The sequence below is a fragment of the Eptesicus fuscus genome, chromosome 6, assembly GCF_027574615.1.
Source record: "Eptesicus fuscus isolate TK198812 chromosome 6, DD_ASM_mEF_20220401, whole genome shotgun sequence".
In the NCBI taxonomy this organism is placed as follows: domain Eukaryota; kingdom Metazoa; phylum Chordata; class Mammalia; order Chiroptera; family Vespertilionidae; genus Eptesicus; species Eptesicus fuscus.
In genome coordinates, this window is record NC_072478.1 from 80,507,486 (window position 1) to 80,529,560 (window position 22,075).

General features: G+C 43.2%; 2 protein-coding genes across 18 annotated transcripts in view; one reads left to right on the top strand and one right to left on the bottom strand.

The window, feature by feature from the left end:
- The window catches only part of LOC103285685 (protocadherin gamma-C3), a 141,317-nt gene that overhangs the window by 72,743 nt on the left and 46,499 nt on the right, over positions 1-22,075 (top strand). The window contains exon 1 of one of the 17 annotated variants that reach the window (XM_008141128.3): positions 95-1,616. The exons of 14 other annotated variants lie outside the window; for them this stretch is intronic. In XM_008141128.3, the coding sequence (XP_008139350.2) occupies positions 135-1,616 (1,482 nt within the window). In that variant the 5' untranslated portion in view covers positions 95-134. Of the gene's footprint in view, positions 1-94; positions 1,617-4,281; positions 6,818-8,260; positions 10,685-22,075 lie in introns of those variants that run through there. 2 more of the 17 variants (XM_028146834.2, XM_028146813.2) reach the window with 2 other exon arrangements.
- Positions 13,919-14,219, bottom strand: LOC103285676 (short transmembrane mitochondrial protein 1-like). Its single transcript, XM_028146898.2, has one exon. The coding sequence runs from the start codon at positions 14,197-14,199 to the stop codon at positions 14,056-14,058; it is 144 nt and encodes a 47-aa protein (XP_028002699.2). The 5' UTR covers positions 14,200-14,219; the 3' UTR covers positions 13,919-14,055.

Consider the following 22,075-nt stretch of genomic DNA (forward strand, 5'->3'; position numbering starts at 1 on the left):
GAGTCAACGGGGAAGTGGTGTATTCGTTCCGGGACATGGAAAGCAAAGCTTCTGAAATATTCCAGTTGGATTCTCGAACTGGAGAAGTCTCAATACAGGGGCCTCTGGATTTTGAGCAATATAGGTTCTATGAGATGGAAATTCAAGGCCAAGATGGTGGAGGTCTCTCCATGACTGCTAAGATGTTGATCACAGTTGTGGATGTGAACGATAATGCTCCAGAAATAACTATCACGTCTTCTACTGACTCGGTGCTGGAAAACTCTCCTCCAGGTACAGTAATTGCTCTTCTAAATGTGCAAGATCAAGACTCCGGAGAAAATGGTCAAGTTTCTTGTTTCATTCCTAACAATCTGCCTTTTAATTTAGAAAAGACTTATGGAAATTATTACAAGTTGATAACAAACAGAGCGCTGGACAGAGAGCAGGTCCAGAGCTACAATATAACATTGACAGCTACAGATCATGGAAGTCCACCCTTGTCTACAAAAACTCATATTTCATTGAATGTAGCAGATGACAACGATAACCCACCCACTTTTGCTCACTCCTCTTATTCTGCCTACATTCCTGAAAACAACCCCAGAGGAGCCTCCTTCTTCTCAGTGACTGCACTTGATTTGGACAGCAGAGAAAATGCCCAGGTCACTTACTCCCTGGTCCAGGACACCATCCAGGGAGTTCCCCTGTCCTCCTACATCTCTATCAACTCAGACACTGGCGTCCTGTACGCATTGTGCTCCTTCGATTATGAGCAGTTCCGAGACCTGCAGCTACAAGTGATGGCACAGGACAGTGGGGATCCTCCACTCAGCAGCAACGTGTCCCTGAGCATATTTGTGCTGGACCAGAACGACAACGCACCAGAGATCCTGTACCCTGCACTCCCCACTGATGGCTCCACTGGTGTGGAGCTGGCACCCCGCTCTGCAGAGCCTGGCTACCTGGTGACCAAAGTGGTGGCAGTGGACAGAGACTCAGGCCAGAATGCCTGGCTGTCCTACCGCCTGCTGAAGGCCAGCGAGCCAGGACTCTTCACGGTGGGGCTGCACACAGGCGAGGTGCACACTGCAAGGGCCCTGCTGGACAGAGACGCGCTCAAGCAGAGTCTGGTGGTGGCGGTCCAAGACCATGGTCAACCCCCACTCTCCGCCACCGTAACACTCACTGTGGCTATAGCGGACAGTATCCCAGATGTGTTGGCTGACTTGGGCAGTCTTGAGTCTCCCACCAACCCTGATGATTCAGGCCTCACTCTGTACCTGGTGATGGCGGTGGCCGTGGTCTCCTGCGTCTTTCTCGCCTTTGTCATCGTGCTGCTGGCGCTCAGGCTGAGGCGCTGGCACACATCGCGCTTGCTCCAGGCTTCTGGAGGCAGGTTTGCAGGCGTGCCTGCTTCCCACTTTGTGGGCGTGGACGGGGTGCAGGCATTCCTGCAGACCTATTCCCACGAGGTCTCTCTCACTGCGGACTCCGGGAAGAGTCACCTGATCTTCCCACAACCCAACTATGCGGACACACTCATCAGCCAGGAGAGCTGTGGGAAAAGCGAGCCTCTCTTGATAGTTGAAGATTCAGTTACCAGTATAGGCAAATGTAATCCTACAAGTAATCAGGTGAGATTTTTTTCCTGTCTTCCAATTATTAGTGTCTCTGCACAAGTCTGTTAAGTGGCTCTTTTGGTAAGCCTATTATGAAAACTGTTGGGGGGGGGGGGGCTTATTCAGTTCATACAGACTTTGAGCAATACATGTGACTTTGTATATTTTACCTTTATTCAAACTACCATCATTTTTCAAAAAGGTTTTGTGAATGTCATTTTTTTAGCTTGGTATATTTTATTTTGAATCTAAGGGTCCAGTTTTGCTATTATGGCTTGCTTTATAGTAAATTGAATTTTAGAAATATTTTTCTATCAGTGTCTGTGGCTATCAATGTACACTGGTTATGATTCGTAAACACTTTCTATTTATTTCCCTATTTCAACTTTGCATTGCCTCCATGATTATAATTATATTCTATCATTATTTGCTTTACTTCTAGTGATCAGATTTGACCCTGTTGATTCAAAAGCATACTCTCTCTAGCTCTTTTTCTTATCTATCTATATACACAGTCACACATATGTCCACATTTACACATGTAAACTTTCCTCTGAGCACAAAAAGAAGTTATATTTTCATTTTTGATGTCTGGTAATATGTTTAGATCCTGTTGATTATTTCAACTTTGTCTCATTAATTTATCCCACCAAAACAGACATGTTGACTGCCTTTTAATTACTAGACTCCCTTGTGAGAGGAAATGTAGAACACACTTTTTTTCCTTAAGTTCTAGACATCTTTCTATTTCTACAATTAGCGCATTAGAGAGTTCTGAAGAAATAATTGAATTGTTGAACTGGCGCTATTTCATTTTATTCTTTTACTTGTACTTTAGTGTGTGTTAAAGATTTTATTAAAGAGTGAAGACACAGAAATGCTTAATTTTGATCCAGTGCTTCTCAGAAAGTTATTTTCAAATCTGTTAAACATGTCTACATTTTTCAGATTTATTCATATGGAATAGTTGTGAATATAAGAGATGGAGTGGGTATTCCTCTAGATATTTTTGTTTGTTTTCAATATACCAGCAAATCATGGACTCCCTCTTTATTTCCTTCATAAACTCATTTTGTATTATATCTAAGTATACTCAGTTCTTATATTTATAACCAACTTGTTATTGAAGTCCTAGGAGTTACCTACTAACACATGTGTTATCTGAAGCAAGGTCTAAGAAAGTCCAGGAGAGGAGACCTATCTAGGGTATTAGACCACAGGAATCATCTCCATAATCACTACAGCTCCTCACCCTCACACCACTACTTTTAGATATTCTGTCCAAATTACTAGCATATTCATGTTCCCTTTCCAGTTTTCCTTTCTCATTTAGGAGTTGGCCTTAGTAATTAACTCTACATAGAGTATCTAATGTTTGGGTGAAAAGAATTTCCACTGTAGGAAAGGAAAGTCTTACAACAAATGCCTAAATTTGTCTTGAAGTCAAGAAAATGTTAGTGTGTTTCGTGCATCTAGGATAGAATTATGCTTGTGGAATTCCAAACTGAGAAAAAAGATTTAGCACATTTTACTTGAACTGAAATTAGATGAATAAAAGGGATATGAGGTATTTTGCTGGAAGAGGGAGATGTTCCATATCTTTTAAAATGTAGTCTAAAAAAATAAAAATAAAATAAAATGTAGTCTAGCCCTAGCCAGTGTGGCTCAGTTGATTAGGTGTTGTTCCCTGCACCAAAATGTTGCAGATTCCATTCCGGTCTGGGCACATGCCTGGGTTTCTGGATCCCCAGTGGGGAGCATTCAGAGGGAGCTGATCTATGTTTCTCTTTCACATTGATGTTTCTCTCTTTTACTCTCCCTCTCTGTAAAATCAATAAAAACATGTTTTAAAAATGTAGTCTGAACTAGTTAGGAGCTGGCAACCAAGGTCTTGGAAAATAAAAATAAAAAGTTGGCTTTGAAACTTGAGATTAAGAAGGTTATTTTGACTCAGAGGTAGTAATAAAGTGCAACATACGGTCCATTTAAATAAAAGGACAAATAAAACACCCTCACATTTCATGACATTAAATTCCTATGGTAACCTACTAGGGTATACTTTTATATTGTTTATGATGTAAGTGTAAAATACTTAACAATCCCTTTCATAAATCTTTTTTATAAGTAACAAGGAAGACTTGATGTCATTGGCCATCCTTATCCTGAGTACAACCTATATAGCTTTACGCTCTCCTCCAGTTTCCTGATAAATGGAGGAGGGAAATTAATCTGCACATAAGATTGAATCTAATACTAGGTTGTCATTTCATGGCTGTCAAAATTTCCCCATACCACTTGGTGGAGCTATTTTCTCACGTGGTCTTTGTTCTAAGTCAGGAGAGAAGACTTTGCTTTGTTCTTCCAATATCTGCACTGCCTCTGATTTGAAAAAGACCAACTTTTCTCAATGGTGGTTTTATGGCTCTTCTATAGGATCCCATCTCTAGGGAACTTTCTTTTGAAGCAAACACTGGGAAACAGACACATCCAAAACTCACAAACTGCCTCCTTTCCGAGACATCAGTCCAATACAGCTGTTGGAATACCGAATCCCATTATTTGCAAGGCTTCTGCCTGCAGTTTTCTAAGCAGACTCCGAGCGCCGCTGTTGGCCAACGCGCTGCAAGAGCTGGAGTCCAGGATCCACCGGGTGTTTTCTGCGCAGTCACAAAGGCAAGTAGAAAGGAAAGGGGCCCGGACTCCGGCTCACTGCTCGGCAAATCTGATTCCGGAATACCGACTGGGATGCCTGCAAACTGGGAGCCTTGAGTTTTCTACGCGGTGGAAGTAGATGTTTAAACACAATCTGTAAAGACAGCATCTTCTCAATGCCAGAGGCTGCCGCAGGGCTCAGAAGGATGGGAACTGGGGCGAAGCAGAGGAGCAGGACCCCGCGGCGGTGGCAAGTACTCTTTCTCTTCCTGCTGCCTTTGTTCTGCGGGGCGCTCTCCGAGCAGATCCGCTACTCTATTCCGGAAGAAATGGCCAGGGGCTCTGTAGTGGGGAATCTCGCTAAGGACCTGGGGCTGCGGGTACGGGATTTATCGACCCGCAACCTCAGAGTTAGCGCAGAGAGACAATACTTTGCCATAAACACGGAGAATGGGGACTTACTTGTGAGTGACAGAATAGATCGGGAATCTCTCTGCCCTCAAAACCCTTTGTGTGTCGTGCCCTTAGAGATTGTAGCAGAGAATCCTCTAAATGTTTTTCACATAAACGTGATGATAGAAGATATAAATGACAATCCACCTCATTTCCCCCAAAATAGCACTGTTTTACAAATCAATGAACTTGCAACTCCAGGAACTCGGTTTGACTTGGAATCTGCTATAGATGCAGATGTAGGGCCTCACTCTCTCCAGAGTTACCAGCTCAGCTATAATGAGCACTTTTCTCTAGTGGTAAAGGATAAAGCTGAAGGCAAGAATGCCCCGGAATTAGTGTTAGAAAGGCCCCTGGACCGGGAACAACAGAGCTCCCATCTCCTGGTCCTGACAGCGGTGGATGGAGGTGACCCGGTCAGAACCGGCACCACTCAAATTAGGATTGAGGTTACTGACGCCAATGATAACGCCCCAGTGTTCAGTCAGGATGTGTACAGAGTTAGCCTTCGAGAGAACTTGCCCTCAGGCACCTCTGTGCTAAAGGTGACAGCCACTGACCAGGATGAGGGCATCAATGCGGAGATCACGTACTCCTTCAAAATACTAGGAGATGTTGGAAGTATGTTTATGCTAGACCATCAAAGTGGAGAAATTAAATCCAAAAACCCTATAGACTTCGAAATCAGTAGCAGTTATACCATAATCATGGAAGCCAAGGACGGCGGAGGCATGGCCACCAAATGTAAAATTATACTCGAAATTCTAGATGAGAATGACAACGCCCCAGAGGTGGTGTTCACTTCGGTGTCTAGTTCCATAACCGAGGATGCAGAGCGCGGGACGGTGATTGCTTTGTTCAAAACACACGATAAAGATTCCGGAGAAAACGGGGAGGTCATATGCCTCATAAACGAGGAAGTTCCTTTTAGAATTCAATCTTCCGCCAACAATTACTACAAGCTGGTGACAGATGGGGCCCTGGATCGGGAACAGACCCCAGAGTACAATGTCACCATCACAGCCATCGACAGAGGCAAGCCACCCCTCTCCTCCAGCAGAAGCGTCACCCTATACATCAGGGACATCAACGACAACGCCCCGGTTTTCCAGCAGTCAGCCTACCTGGTCCACGTGCCAGAAAACAACCCGCCAGGGGCCTCCATAGCGCAGGTCAGCGCCTCCGACCCCGACCTGGGACCCAATGGCCAGGTCTCCTACTCCATCGTGGCCAGCGACCTGGAGCCACGGGCGCTGTCGTCCTACGTGTCCGTGAGCGCGCAGAGCGGGGTGGTGTTCGCGCAGCGCGCCTTCGACCACGAGCAGCTGCGCGCCTTTGAGCTGACGCTGCAGGCGCGCGACCAGGGCTCGCCCGCGCTCAGCGCCAACGTGAGCCTGCGCGTGCTGGTGGGCGACCGCAACGACAACGCGCCCCGGGTGCTGTACCCGGCGCTGGGGCCCGACGGCTCGGCGCTCTTCGACACGGTGCCGCGCGCCGCGCAGCCGGGCTACCTGGTCACCAAGGTGGTGGCGGTGGACGCCGACTCGGGACACAATGCCTGGCTGTCCTACCACGTGCTGCAGGCCAGCGAGCCCGGACTCTTCAGCCTGGGGCTGCGCACGGGCGAGGTGCGCACAGCTCGTGCTTTGGGCGACAGGGATGCGGCCCGCCAGCGGCTGCTGGTCGCTGTGCGCGATGGGGGACAGCCACCCCTCTCAGCCACCGCCACGCTTCACCTGATCTTTGCGGACAGTGTACAAGAGGCACTGCCAGATCTCAACGACCATCACACACCTTCTGACCCCCAGGCTGAGCTGCAATTTTACCTGGTGGTGGCCTTGGCCTTGATCTCCGTGCTCTTCCTCTTGGCCGTGATTCTGGCCATTGCTGTGCGCCTGCGACGCTCCTCTAGCCTGGCTACCTGGCGCTGCTTTCAGCATAGTCTTTGTACTAAGACTGGACCAGGGATTTCTCCCAACTACAACGAGGGAACCTTGCCTTATTCCTACAATCTGCATGTTGCCTCGGATTCTCAAAAAACGTTTAATTTTCTCTCTATGACGCCAGAAATGGTCCCGCCACAAGATCTTTCTAATGAAGCATCCTTGATAGTAAGTGTCCCTGAGGAGAATAATAAGTTAAGCTCTGACTCTCTTGCTTCTACTCACAAGAGTTTCAATGAATGCCTTTCATCTGCAAATAGTTTGCTTTAATTTTCTTTATTAACTACAAAGAGGAAAATGCATGAGAAAAGGCTTTTAAAGGGGGACTTAGGAATGATTTTATAATATTCAGGTACTTTTGCTAGAGATTCTTTGAATCCCAGTGAGTAGATCAATTTTATGCCCTTTCTTTTCTCAAATCCACCTGTATATTTCTTCCCAATTAAAAAGATATATTATTTGATGGTCGGCCAGCCAAACGTGCTTATCCTCGGAATATAAATATTTACATTCATGAAGGCACAACAGTGAGAATTTTTCTTATATTTTAATGGGCTTCCAAATGTATTGCTAATAATTATCAGTAATTGGAATTAGGTTTGTTACCCAGAAAAAGGTAAGTGTATATTATTCTTTGGATTACTAATTTTCCTGCACATTCTCTCGAAATAGAATGTATTAGTAGATTATAGAGTACTACCCTTATTTCTAGTAAATGCAAGTTGGAATGTTTCAATTTTGTTCTCAAAATGTTAAATGGTAATGTGTCTTCTATAAACTTCCAGTGATTTCCATAATGTGTACAATCACATTTCTTATTTTTAGGTTTCCATATTATTGTGAAAGCTTGGTTTTTAAATTTAAATGTCAACACCCTGTTTAAGCAGTTCTTTCATTTATAAAAATTTAAGAATCTATGAAAATTTTTGCCCCAACTTATAGCTGAGTGAGTAATTTTAAACTATTCTATCATATGATTTCTCAACATGGAAAAGTCCTAGGGAGGTGTCCCATAGTAGGAATGTTGTGGGGGGTATTGGTGATGTGAACGCAGGTGCACTAAAATGAAGGATAAAATTACTGTGTATAGAAATTTCAAATTCATTTAAAAGCTCATTGGAATATCAAAATATGCCTACAGCTACAGAAAATAATCTTAGGAGGGTGGCCCTGTGTGAAAATTTTTTTTTGGGGGGGGGGAATAAAAAGAAGCTCCCTGAAATTTCTATTAAAACAAAAAAAAAAAAAAATGTCGTTTTAATCGGCTCCACTTCCATCCCTATTTGAAGAACAGTAGGTGGAGCTATTTGAGGTCTAAAAACCAAAAATCTTTTCTCGGAGTTCAAGATTGTGCAGTAATTGGTTAGGACTCTGAGCGCCGCTGTTCACCAATCAGGGAGAGAAAAGCAGAGCGGTCCTTCCAGCCGCTGTGCACGCGCCTGAAGCACAAAGCACAGACAGAAACTAACCATCTCCTCCTGGACTGGGAGGAAACTGAACGGAGGGGCTCTGGTGCCCCAGCTGCCGGATTCTAAGGACGGACCTAGCGATCCTGACATCGACATCGGTGGTCAAGGGAAGAACTGGAAATAATTCTCCAGGAAAGTGACAATGATTCCTGTGCCACTGCACCAGGACTGCAAAAGGCTGGTCCTGCTGGGAGTTCTCTTGGGGATTCTGTGGGAACCTGGATGCACCCAAATCCATTATTCAGTTCCCGAGGAGCTGGAAAAAGGCTCTAAGGTGGGCAACATCGCCAGGGATCTGGGGCTGGAGGCCCGGGAACTGCAGGAGCGCGGAGTCCGCATCGTCTCCGGAGGTAGGACGCAACTTTTCGCTCTGAATCCCCGAAGCGGCAGCTTGGTCACCGCGGGCAGGATAGACCGGGAGGAGCTCTGTATGGGGGCCATAAAGTGTCAACTAAATCTGGAGATCTTGATGGAGGATAAAGTGAAAATATACGGGGTGGTGGTAGAAGTGAGGGACATTAATGATAATGCCCCCTCCTTCCGGGAAGGTGAGTTAGAAATAAAAATGAGTGAACACGCAGCCACTGGGATGCGGTTCCCCCTTCCCCACGCTTGGGATCCGGATATCGGGAGAAACTCTCTCCAGAGCTACGAGCTCAGTAACAATACTCACTTCTCCCTGGCGGTTCAAAGCGGAGCAGATGGGAACAAGTACCCAGAATTGGTGCTGGAGCGCGCCCTGGACCGCGAGGAAAAGGCGGTTCACCACCTGGTCCTCTTGGCCTCCGACAGCGGCGACCCAGTGCGCACTGGCAGCGCGCGCATCCGCGTGACGGTCCTGGATGCGAACGACAACGCCCCAGCGTTCGCGCAGCCCGAGTACCGCGTGAGCGTTCCCGAGAACGCGGCTGTGGGCACCACGCTGCTGCTGGTGAACGCCACCGACCCTGACGAAGGAGCCAACGCGGAAGTGATGTATTCCTTCCGGTATGTGGACAACAAGGCGGCCCAACTTTTCGAGCTGAATTGTAATTTAGGGACAATCTCAACAAAAGGGGAGCTGGACCACGAGGAATCAGGATTCTATGAGATGGAAGTGCAAGCAACGGATAACGCAGGATATTCTGCGGGAGCCAAAGTCTTCATCACAGTCTTGGATGTGAATGACAATGCCCCTGAAGTACTTGTCACCTCTCTCTCCAGCTCCATTATGGAAAACTCTCCGAAAGGGACATTAGTCGCCCTTTTAAATGTAAATGATCAAGACTCTGGGGAAAATGGACAGGTGGTCTGTTTTATCCAAGAGAATCTGCCCTTTAAATTAGAAAAGTCTTATGGAACTTACTATAGTTTAGTGACAGACACACTCCTAGACCGAGAACTGGTCCCTAGCTACAATATCACGGTGACTGCCACTGACAGAGGACGCCCACCCCTGTCCACGAAAACTCACATCTTACTGAATGTCGCAGACACCAACGACAACCCACCCGCCTTCTCTCATGCCTTCTACACCGCCTATGTCGCCGAGAACAACCCCAGAGGAGCCTCTATAGTCTCCGTGACCGCCTACGACCCCGACTATGGAGAGAACGCCCAGGTCACTTACTCTCTGGTAGAAGACACTGTCCAGGGAGCTCCCCTGTCCTCCTACATCTCCATTAACTCGGACACTGGAGTCCTGTACGCGCTGTGCTCCTTCGACTATGAGCAGTTCCGAGACCTGCAACTACACGTGATGGCACAGGACAGCGGGGACCCTCCACTCAGCAGCAACGTGTCCCTGAGCCTGTTTGTACTGGACCAGAATGACAACACGCCAGAAATCCTATACCCTGCCCTCCCCACTGATGGTTCTACCGGCGTGGAGCTGGCACCCCGCTCTGCAGAGCCCGGCTATCTGGTGACCAAGGTGGTGGCAGTGGACAGAGACTCTGGCCAGAACGCCTGGCTGTCCTACCGCCTGTTCAAGGCCAGCGAGCCAGGGCTCTTCACGGTGGGGCTGCACACGGGCGAGGTGCGCACTGCGCGGGCCCTGCTGGACAGAGATGCGCTCAAGCAGAGCCTGGTGGTGGCAGTTCAGGACCACGGCCAGCCCCGTCTCTCTGCCACAGTCACCCTTACTGTGGCCGTGGCTGACAGCATCCCGGATGTCTTGGCAGACCTAAGTAGCCTTGAGTCTCCCGCCAACCCTGAGGACTCTGGCCTTACACTCTACCTGGTAGTGGCAGTGGCTGCAGTCTCTTGTGTCTTCCTTGCCTTTGTCATCATGCTGCTGGCACTCAGATTGAAGCGCTGGCACAAATTGCGCCTGCTCCAGGCTCCCGGAAGTGGGTTTTCAGGCGTGCCCGCTTCCCACTTTGTGGGCGTGGACGGGGTGCAGGCATTCCTGCAGACCTATTCCCATGAGGTCTCCCTCACCGCGGACTCCGGGAAGAGTCACCTGATCTTCCCCCAGCCCAACTACGCAGACACACTCATCAGCCAGGAGAGCTGTGGGAAAAGCGAGCCTCTTTTGCTGTCAGGTGATTCAGTGTTTTCTAGAGATAATCATACATTAATTCAGGTGAGTCCATATCAAATAATCTTCTCTGAGCTTTGAGCAAAATATTTCTTATTATAGGTGATGAGTATGTATTGGGAATTTATAAAGCAGATACTAATAAAGTTATGTATACATGGCAGACACCAATGACAACCCCTTCGCTTTCCCTCAGGCCTTCCCTCACACCTTATTTATAACAAATTTTTATGTACTTGTGTATGGTATATAAAAATTTTGAATCTATTTTTAAAAATATTTTTATTGATTCCAGAGAGGAATGGAGAGGTAGAGAGAGATAGTATCATCAATGATGAGAGAGAATCACTGATCCGCTGCCTCCTGCACACCCCACATTGGGGATCAAGCCTGCAACCCTGGACATGTGTCCTGACCGGGAATCGAACTGTGACCTTCTGATTCATAGGTCGATGCTTAACCCCTGAGCCATGTGGGCCGGGCTGTATCAACTTTATAAAGTACTTGTTAAGAAACTGTCTAGTTTCACTAATTTAATTAACAAACTATAAAATTCTTCCTGCTTTTAGTTCGTCTTATTTCCCATTGGCCATGCAAGAGTTTTATATTGAACATCTGATGCCAATTTATCTGTTAAGAACTCAAATTCTTCTTGAGGAGGTAAATCTAATTCGATGAAAAGGATAAATGATATTTTAAATAAATTTATAAATTGACTGACTTCAACTACACCTTAAATGGCTACAAATTCATAAAGTGCATTTAGTTTCTTCTGAAGTGCAATGATTCCTTCTGGTCATTAGAGACACACACATTTATCCTTTCTCAGTGTGCTAAGTCATTTCATGGTTTCAAATCATTCTTGAACTTCCAAATATGGTGAATTTATTTCTTACTTAAAACTTTCTCACTGAAATATGCAAATGCATAAGTATTCTCATGAAAAACTGAAGAGATGGGTTTTTTTCACCCCCATTATAGATTTCGGGAATATAATGTCTGTATGTGTTTCCAGTTTAGATATTTCTTTTGCCCATTTTATCCACACTGATTATTTTAATGATGACTTTGTGGAACACTGAGAGTTAACAAATTGTGTTTTGAGCACATTTTTTGGCACTTTGTTGGATTTGCAGTAATTCTCTTTTCTTATGTTAAATTTCCCACAACGTTCACACTCATGGAATATTTTCTGGGACGTGCACAGATTCTAAATGTTTCCTGAAAAAAACTTATCCTTATTGTAGAATGTTGAACAGAAATTGAATGCTAATGTACATTATTCATGAGAAAACATTTCTGGAACCTATGAGAAGCCTGGTTTCTTTTGGTTATTCTGGTATAAAGTAGGGAATAACATCCTTATTGTTTTCTTTCTTTATTTGTTGCCTATCTACTTTCAAAAATACAATAGTTAATTAAACCCTAGACTTATAAAAGAGATTGAAAAACATTTAGAGAAAGAAAGAAAATCAAATGGCCCTAGAATGAGACTGTTACTAAAATTCACATACAACTTTATGCTTCTTGACAACCAAGACAAAAAAAAAAAAATCCAGAGATACAGTGTGGTTCTATTTGTGTATGATTTTTTTAAAGGAAGTTTTGAGTATACCTAAATATGCAAACTTTGTGTAAACATTAACTTACAAATGGAATTTAAATAGCTTTCTAAGTAATTTTGAGGGGAATAGAGGGCAATGTCACTCCTGTAGTTTTGTAAAAGCTATCAAAATGTTTATCACAGTGCCAGTTTTCATATGGTAGTCAATTCTGAAGGAAAGATGGAGCACACAACAGAAATTATTTGGGAGGCTAACCTAGTATTGTCCAAATATGCTGACTTCTGTTCATTTTACCCGATTTAGTGATAATCCTTAAGAGTAAGAGCAATGATTAATCATGACCCATAGGCTATATCTCAAGTATCAGTAATCTTAACTATGCTTCCAGTTTGAGCTAAATGGGCTTCATTAAATGGTTGTTAAGTGAATGAAGGAACAAATGTATGCGCTCTAGGGATTACCTGATATCAGTATTCTAAAATGTAGTCTGATGGAAAAATAGCAGCTTTGCAATGAGGTAACTCCTAACGGTATCACCTTTGACAAGTTATTTAATCTCTTTCAGCTTCAACATAATGGGGATTACAATATATAATTTGTAAAACTGTGGTGAGGATTAATGATAACATATCACTGGTTCATAACATGCTTCATACGTAATATGTACTTAATTAGCAGTAGCCATTTTTTTACATTGTTAATAAAAGGAGTCATGCTTTTAATGTCAGCACACTTAACATTCTGTTGGGAAAAGTAATAATGATGTGTGTGCTTCTCCACATGGTACTAAGGGATAACCTATGGGTGGAAGTAAAACTGTTCTAAAATTATTATGAAAGCTAATTTAAAAATCTTAAGTGCCTAGAAACATTCTTGATTGAGAAGCCCCTGTTTGTGGTCATAAAAGATAGGGAAAATATTTTATTGAATGGGACAATTTTATGAGTGTTAATTTTTCTCTATCTGAACCATAGTGTAACCTAAACACGGAACCTATTATTCAAATGGCCGATTTACCCCACTAGGATTGCTAGGATGATTTAACTGGAAAATGGATTAGCAACCCTGAAAGTTGGAGTTGATTTTATTTGGACTGTGTGAGTTTAAGCTAATGGCTATGCAAAATATTAATCCTAGCTTTAGGATATTTGTTGATAATTCCTCTGGTTCCAGCAATGAAATTATATCAAAGGATATGAGTTTTCTGTATACCAAATGGGAAGAGCTCTGGTATAGAAAGTGTGAAGAAATTGTCATCAGATAGACCATAGAATCAAATAAAATAATTTATCTATATGCAAAAGGAATCAGTACCTCCAAACTTTCTCTTAGAGAAGTCATTAAAAGATCTACTCTGGCGTGGCCCGTGTGGCTCAGTGGTTGAATGTCTACTTATAAACCAGGAGGACATGGTTCAATTCTGGTCAGGGCACATGCCTGGGTTTCAGGCTCAATCTCTGGTGGGGGTCATGCAGGAGGAAGCTGATCGATGATTCTCTCTCATCATTGATGTTTCTCTCCCTCTCCCTTCCTCTTTGAAATCAATAAAAATATTTTTAAAAGATCTACTCTGTATAATATTGAGGACAATATTCATTTATCTTTTTTTAAAGGTCATGTTTACTAATCTAGCACCACAATTCCAGTCTTAGGACCTTCCAAGGTGCTAGAAGGAGGAAGGGAAGAGATAAGGATGTTGGGAAAGTAAGCACAGTTCTTAACTTGTGGCCCCATTTGTACTCGAAGCAAAGGCTGAGACTGAACAGAAGACAGAAGCTTTGGTTCTGATGTAAAGGAGGCCCTGGAGAAGAGTAGAGTCAGGATTTCCTGGAGCCAGTGCTGGAGTTGGCCTCATGAACTAGGGGGTTTCTTCTTGGCATCCATGTCCTTTTTAATTTCTTCAAGTTTTTTAGCCAGGTTTGGCATGTCATAATTTTGGGCCAGACACATTCCAACCAGGTTGCCAAAAGTAAATCCAACCAGGAACTGGAGCATGATGTCAGCAAAGACGGCACGATGGGTGGTGGTACTAGTAGCTCTGTGGGGCCTATCTTTAAGTCTTGAGCATTTCACACAGTAGTTTACACACCTTCTTAATACTCAATAAAAGGCTTGAGTTCAATGATTAGAAAGTGGTCTCTGGGGAAAAAATTGTACTACAATACCAATTAGTTTACACATGCTTTTCCTCTATATTGAACTCCTAATAAGCTCTCTGACCTATCTGTACAAAGCTAAAGAACTGGGGATTTGTCAAAACTTTTAAGTCCATGAGATTTCCATATGGTGACACTTCTTAGAAGCTTTCTATATGTTTGCAACTGAAGATTCGGCCAATAGTTTATCCTGAGACTGTGTTATATGAAAAAAAGACACCCCCACCCTCCCATCCCCAAAATAAAATAAAATAAAATAAAAAGAGAGACTCAGCCTAAAAAATATTCTTAAACATCAGGAGGACATAAAAAGAAGTCATTGCTTTGACTTCATATACTGGAGTTACTGAGGATATAAATTCCCAGGAATACATAATCACACGAATAAGACTGTACTACTGCATTTCAACTTGTAAGTTCCAGTGAGAAACATCTGTTTCTCATTGCTCTCAACTCTTCAGAACCTCAACCTCTGATTTCTTCAGGCTACAATTCTAGAGTAGGGACTCAGAGCACCGCTATCAGCCAATGTGAAAACAATGATAAATGAGGAGTTTCCATAAGGTTTTTACTGGATGACTTTCTTAGTCAGACTTTGCCAAAGATCTGGGGATTTATGTCCAAGGCTTACCCATTCAGAAGCTATGGGTTAATTAAGAAAATGGATACTTCACTCCAAGTGAAGAAAATGGAGACTTACTTGTGAGTAACAAGATGGACCTGGAGTGAATATGACGACATGCTAGAGTTTGTATCATATGTTTAGAAACAGTAGTTGAAAATCCTTTAATTACTTTTCACATTAATATAAATATTCAATATGTAAATGATAATACCCCCTGGTTCAGCAGAAGTGTTTTTAGTTATATATGTGAATTGACCCAGCCTGGAGCAAAATTCGCAATAGAATCTACAGAAGATCCTGATGTTGGAAGCAATTCCTTTACAAAATTACCGCCTTAGCAGCAACTCTATATTTGTCTTCAAGTAAAAGAAAACAATAGAAACAAACACACTGAACTTGTGTTAAAGAAGCTACTAGACCTGGAAAAGCAAAGCTCACATCACTTAGCCCTGTAGCGTTAGATGATGAGGATTACCTGGAAGAAACACAACTACAACACCCCCACCCCTCATTTTAGCCAGAATGTACACAGGGTCAGTCTTTGAGAAGCCATTTCCCAGCATCCAGGGTGAGGGTGAGGGCCACTGACCTGGACGAGGGCCTCAAAGTGAAAATCAGTTATGCCTATGCAGCCCAGAATACCCATATCCAGTTTGGCTTTGATCACCATAGTGGAGGAATAAACACTTTAAGTACATTGGACTACAAAGAGATTAAAAAATATTCCATGGTTTCAGAAGCAAGGAGCAGAGGGGAACTGGTTGTCCAGTGCAGTTGAGATCAAAATTCTAGATGATAATGACAAAGTCCCAGAGGTGATTTTTACTTCTATTTCCATAGTGATTCCTAAAGATTCTGCACCTTAGCCAGTAATTGCTCTGTTTAAAACACAGGATCTAGATTTGGGAGAAAATGGGGAGATACAAGAAAATACACCTTTCAGAATTTAATCTTCCATGAATAATTACTACAAGCTTGTAACAGATGGGGCCCTGGACCTGGAGTAAACCCTAGAGTACAATGTCACCGTCATGACCACTAACAGAAGCAAGCTACCCCTCTCCTCCAGCAGAAGCATCACTCTACACATTGGTGATATCAACAAAAATGTGCCAGTTTTCCACCAGGCTGCCTATGTGGTCCATGTGGTTAAGAACAACCCTCCTGATGCCTCCATTGCCTAAGTCTGCACCTCAGATCCCAACATGGGACCCACGGGCCATATCTCCTACTCCACTGTGGCTAATTCAAATGCTTTAAGTGAATTTGAACTAGCAGAATGCTGGATATGGACTGTTCCTTGTAATCAGGTGATCATACAATGGATCCAAATAATGTTAGCATAGCTTTTCACTGAACTTGCAGTTTACAAACACTTCAAAAATTATGGAATAATATTCACATATAAAATTCTCCTTTATATGTCACTGTCAGTGATTTAGAAGCTTGAAGTCTGAACTATAATAGGCAGAAAAAGAAAAGGAAAGAGTAACTTTTGGAAAGTGAAATTAGTTAAAGTGAATAATATGGAAACTGAAAAGAGTGGAAGGAGAATTACTAGTAAGACAAGAGAAAGATAATATTAGTAGTAAGATGCATAAAAGTGTGTCTGATTGATTAGTCATGGTAGTGTTCCATATTGTTGTCCATGTATGCTATGTCATTTTTATTATAAACTAGAGGACTGGTGCACAAAATTCATGCACTCAGGGGGTGGGGGTGGGGTCTCCCTGCACCCTCTCACAGTCCGGGAGCTTTCGGGGGATGTCTGACTGATGGCTTAGGCCCGCTCCTTGCTCAGTCACAATCAGTCAGATCCCAGCAGCAAGCTAACCTACTGATTGGAGCATCTGCCCCCTGTGGTAGTGCACATCATAGCAAGCTGTTGAGCAGTTAGCATATCATTAGCATATTATGCTTTGATTGTTTGAATGGACAACCAGATGACTGGACACTTAGCATATTAGGCTTTTATTATATAGGATGCTACCTGGATGTTGGTCTCTAAAAGGAATTCAGCAAATCAGATAATTTGGCATCTTCAATGTGGATTCTGATGCTCACCTGAAGACTTTGATAAAGCTTGGAAACCAAGAATAGGCAAGCATCTCCACCAATATGTGTCACTTGCATGTATTGGCTTTATCTTGTATAATACTTGCTCAGCAGTATTTTAGAGGAAGCAGTGAATATTCCTGGTGAGCAAAAGGCACATATTTGATAACTATTGACTCTTCTATTTACCTTATTTAAAATTGACTTTCACATGTGGTATGAGGTAGCAATTCAATGAGGTAAGGTTCTATTTTTCCATATAGATACCCAGTTTTTGCAGCAGCATTTGTCAAAAGATTTTCCTTTTCCTGTCGAATAGCTTTGGTAAACTTGTTGAAAATCATTTGATTGAGCCCTACCTGGTTTGGCTCAGTGGATAGAGCATCGGTCTATGGAAAGAAGCATCCCAGGTTCGATTCCGGTCAAGGGCACATGCCCGGGTTGTGGGCTCGACCCCAGTAGGGGTGTGCAGGAGGCAGCTGATCAATGATTCTCTCTCATCATTGATGTTTCTATCTCTCCCTCTCCCTTCTTCTCTGAAATTAATAAAATTATTTTCAAAAGAAAATCATTTGTATATGTGGGTCTATTTCTAGACTCTTATCATGTACCATTGATCTATTTGTCTATCCTCTTGTCTTGACTATTGTAGCTTTATAGTAAGTCTTGAAGTCAGGTAGGTAAGTCTTCCAACTTTCTTCTTTTTCAACATTGTTTTGACTATTCTTTTTTTTTTTTTTTAAATATGTTTTATTGATTTTTTACAGAGAGGAAGAGAGAGGGATAGAGAGTTAGAAACATCGATGATAGAGAATCATCGATCAGCTGCCTCTTGCACACCCCCTACTGGGGATGTGCCCGCAACCAAAGTACATGCCCTTGACCGGAATCGAACCTGGGACCTTTCAGTTCGCAGGCCGACGCTCTATCCCCTGAGCCAAACCGGTTTTGGCTGTTTTGACTATTCTTGGTTCTTTGTCTTTCCAAATAAATTAAAATAATCTTGTCACTTTCCAGAGGGGAAAAGCCTGCAATGATTTTGAATGAGGTTGCACTGAATCTATTCATTCATTAGGGGAGGGATCATCCTAACAATATTGAGACATCCAATCCATGAGAGTAGTATATATTTCCAGTTACTTAGGTCTTCTATAACTTCTCTCAACAGTGTTTTATTGCCCTCCCTGGTTTGGCTCAGTGGATAGAGCATCAGCCTGCAGGTTCGATTCCAGTCAAGGGCACATGCCCCGGTTACATGCTTGATCCCCAGTGGGGGGCATTCAGAAGGCAGCCAATCAATGATTCTCTGTCATCATTGATGTTTCTGTCTCTCTCTTCTGCTCCCTTCCTCTCTGAAATCAATAAAAATATTTTTAAAAAAACAATGTTTTATCATTTTCAGTGTAGATATCTTGAATATCTTTCTTTTTTAAATAAATCTTTATTGTTCAGATTATTATGATTGTTCCTCTTTTTTCCCCACCATAGCTCCCCTCCACCCAGTTCCCACCCCATTCTCTGCCCTTACCCACCCCCCACTGTCCTCATCCATAGGTGTACGATTTTTGTCCAGTCTCTTCCCGCACCCCCCACATCTCTTTCCCCCCGAGAATTGTCAGTCCACTCCCTTTCTATGCCCCTGATTCTATTATAGTCACCAGTTTACTCTGTTCATCAGATTTTTTTATTCACTTGATTTTTAGATTCACTTGTTGATAGATATGTATTTGTTGTTCATAATTTTTATCTTTACCTTTTTCTTCTTCTTCCTCTTCTTAAAGAATACCTTTCAGCATTTCATATAATACTGGTTTGACAGTGATGAACTCCTTTAGCTTTTTCTTATCTGTGAAGCTCTTTATCTGACCTTCAATTCTGAATGATAGCTTTGCTGGGTAGAGTAATCTTGGTTGTAGGTTCTTGCTATTCATCACTTTGAACATTTCTTGCCACTCCTGTCTAGCCTGCATAGTTTCTGTTGAGAAATCAGCTGACAGTCGTATGGGTGCTCCCTTGTAGGTAACTAACTGTTTTTCTCTTGCTGCTTTTAATATTCTCTCTTTGTCTTTTGCCCTTGGCATTTTAATTATGATGTGTCTTGTGTGGTCCTCTTTGGATTCCTTTTGTTTGGGGTTCTCTGCGCTTCCTGGACTTTCACCAGGTGGGGGAAGTTTTCTGTCATTATTTCTTCAAATAGGTTTTCAGTATCTTGCTCTCTCTCTTCTTCTGGCACCCCCATAATTCTGATGTTGGTACGCTTGAAATTGTCCCAGAGGCTCCTTACACTATCTTCATATTTTTGGATTCTTTTTTCTTTTCTGGTTGGGTGTTTTTTGCTTCTTTGTATTTCAAATCTTTGATTTGATTCTTGTGATCCTCTAGTCTGCTGTGGATGTCTGTATATTATTTTTTATTTCAGTCAGTGTATGCTTAATTTCTAGTTGGTCCGTTTTCATATCCTCGAGGGTCTCACTAAATTTATCGGCCTTTTCTAGAAAATTTTTGAAAAACCTTATAACCATGGTTTTGAACTCTATATCCAGTAGTTTGCTTTCCTCCATTTCTTTCATTTGTGACCTGTTTCTTTGTCTCTGCATTTTGACTGCTTCCCTGAGTTGATAGAGAGGCTTTGTGTGCTAGGTGTCCTATAGGGCCCAGTGATTCAGCCTCCCCAGTTACCTGAGGTGGACACTCTTGGTGCCCCTTTGTGGGCTGTGTGCACTGTCTTGTTGTTGTTAAGCCTTGATTGTTGTTGGTATCACTGGGAGGAATTGACCTCCAGGCCAATTGGCTGTGAGGATCAGCTGTGTCTACGATGGGAGAACTTCTGTGCTGGAGACACCTTTATGAGGCAACACTTGCTTCAGTGGGGCTTTGGTGCTCACTGAGTCTGCCCCCTGAGTGTGTCCCTTATGGATCGGAGGCATTGTAATCTGGATGGTCCTACTCTGATCTCTGAGTACACTGGCTCTTGGATCTCCAAGGAGGTGCTAATTTAGCCTCTGCCTGAGGCCACCCAGCAGGAGCTATGGAGAGATCTGCAGATTCCTCTTTGTTTGGGATTTGGAGGTCCCCAGATGAGGCCCAGCTGTGAAGCAATGCAAGCTGCTAAGGGGCCTTGGCCCTTCTTTTGGATGTTCTGGGTCTCTCTGACTCAGCTGCAGTTTGTTAGGTAAGTTTAGATTTCAAAGGGCCAGGCCATTCATATGCAAAAGCCTCTGAGCACAGTTTGGATGGGGCGGAGTCTCAGGGTGGAGCAAACAGCAATGGCTGATGGTCAGCCCTGCCCTAAGAGGCCCCTGGGTCTCAGAGTCCCTTGGTAATCACTGCAAGCACCTCTGAGAGAAAGCCGCCCTCGCGTTCTGCCCACTGCCAGACACTCCAGTTTCTTCCCGTATGAGTCTGGGTCCCCAGAGTCTCACCCGGAACTGGAGTTCAGAGCAGTTGGGAGTTTGTGTCTCCCTGCGGATTGCAAAAGCCAGCCACATACTCAGTTGCCAGCCCTCTCTGCATGTGCGCACACCTCCATACCTCTGCACTTTACTTCCGCAGCTTCTGAGTCTCAGTGTGCTTTTCTCTTCCCTTCTAGTTGTAGAATTTCCACTCAGCCAGCCTTCCTGTGGTTCTGGATGATGTCCGTTTTTGTCTTTTAGTTGTAGTTTTGAAGTTATTGTGCAAGGCAGCAAGTTCAGGTGTTTACCTATGCCGCCATCTTGGTTTCTCCCTTGAATATCTTTCATTAACTTATTCCTACATACCTGATGGTTTTGAATATTACTGTAATTGCATTTTTGTTTTATTTTCTGATTGCTCATTGCTAGTTTACAGAAAAAGTAATATATTTTTGTACATTCCATATGCTTTTGAAGAAAAAGAGGTCCAGGGTCCTCTATTCTTATGCTGTATGAGACCATCATGTGAGAGGAGATAGCATAAACTTAAACCACCTCTGCATAAGTCCAGGCTCCCATTCTCTGCAGTGTATAGGTTCAAAGAGCCCACCCAAAAACAAGAGCCTGCCCCAAGTCTAGTAGTGAGTAGTTCTTTCATGAATTTATTAACTGCTTGCTTTATGCAAGGTGCTGTCCTAGGTGGCAAGGGTGCAATAGTGACCAAGGCAGGTATGACTCCTGCCTTAATGGGCCCCATTCTAAGATATGGTCTTTTACAAGTCTGATAAATGCCACCACAGAGAAAAACAAGGGTGCTAGGAGAGTTTGTAATAGGGAGGCCTACCACAGTCCAAAGAGTTGGGGAAGGCTTCTTTCAGGAAGAGATATTTAGAGTGAGATTTAAAGGATGGATGAGTAGAAGTTAGCTAGGTAACAAGGAGATTAAAGAAGAAAATGTCAGGCAGAGGGAATAGCATGTGTAAAGGTCATAAAAAGTGAAAAGGTGATCAACTGAAAAGGGTTAGGGAGGCTAGAAATGGAAAATAAGTAGAGCCGTGTAAACTATATGAAATATCCTGGATTTTATTCTAAGTATGCTTGAACTTACAAGCTATTGAAAGGTTTTAAGTAATACAGTGGCAAAATATGATTTGAATTTTTAAAACATTACCCTGGCTGCTGTTAGGTGACTTGATTTATGAGGGTTATAAGTGAAAGTAGGGGTAACAGATGGGAGATTATGGCAATATTCCTGGTAAGAAACAGAGTTGGAACGGATTAAAAGGAAATCAGTGAATATAGAAATAAATGGATGGAGTGGAGAACTAGATTCAACAAGACAATAATGGAATGGCTGGAATGTAAACTCCATGAGGGCAGGGACTACTTGGGTTATTATAGTCCCCAGTGTCTGGCAAGATCATTGCCTGGCAAGTGGTAAATTCTCAATAAAATGCCATTGACTGAATAAATACAGTAGATGAAAGAGAGGGGAAGGCTTCTTTCAGGAAGAGATATTTAGAGTGAGATGAAATGTGGAAGACTAGTGAAGGGTAGATTTCAGAGACATAAAGAGTTGAGCTGTGAACATGTTAAGTGTGAGATCCTGAGAAACATCCAAGTGCAGATATTAAGGGTGTGGT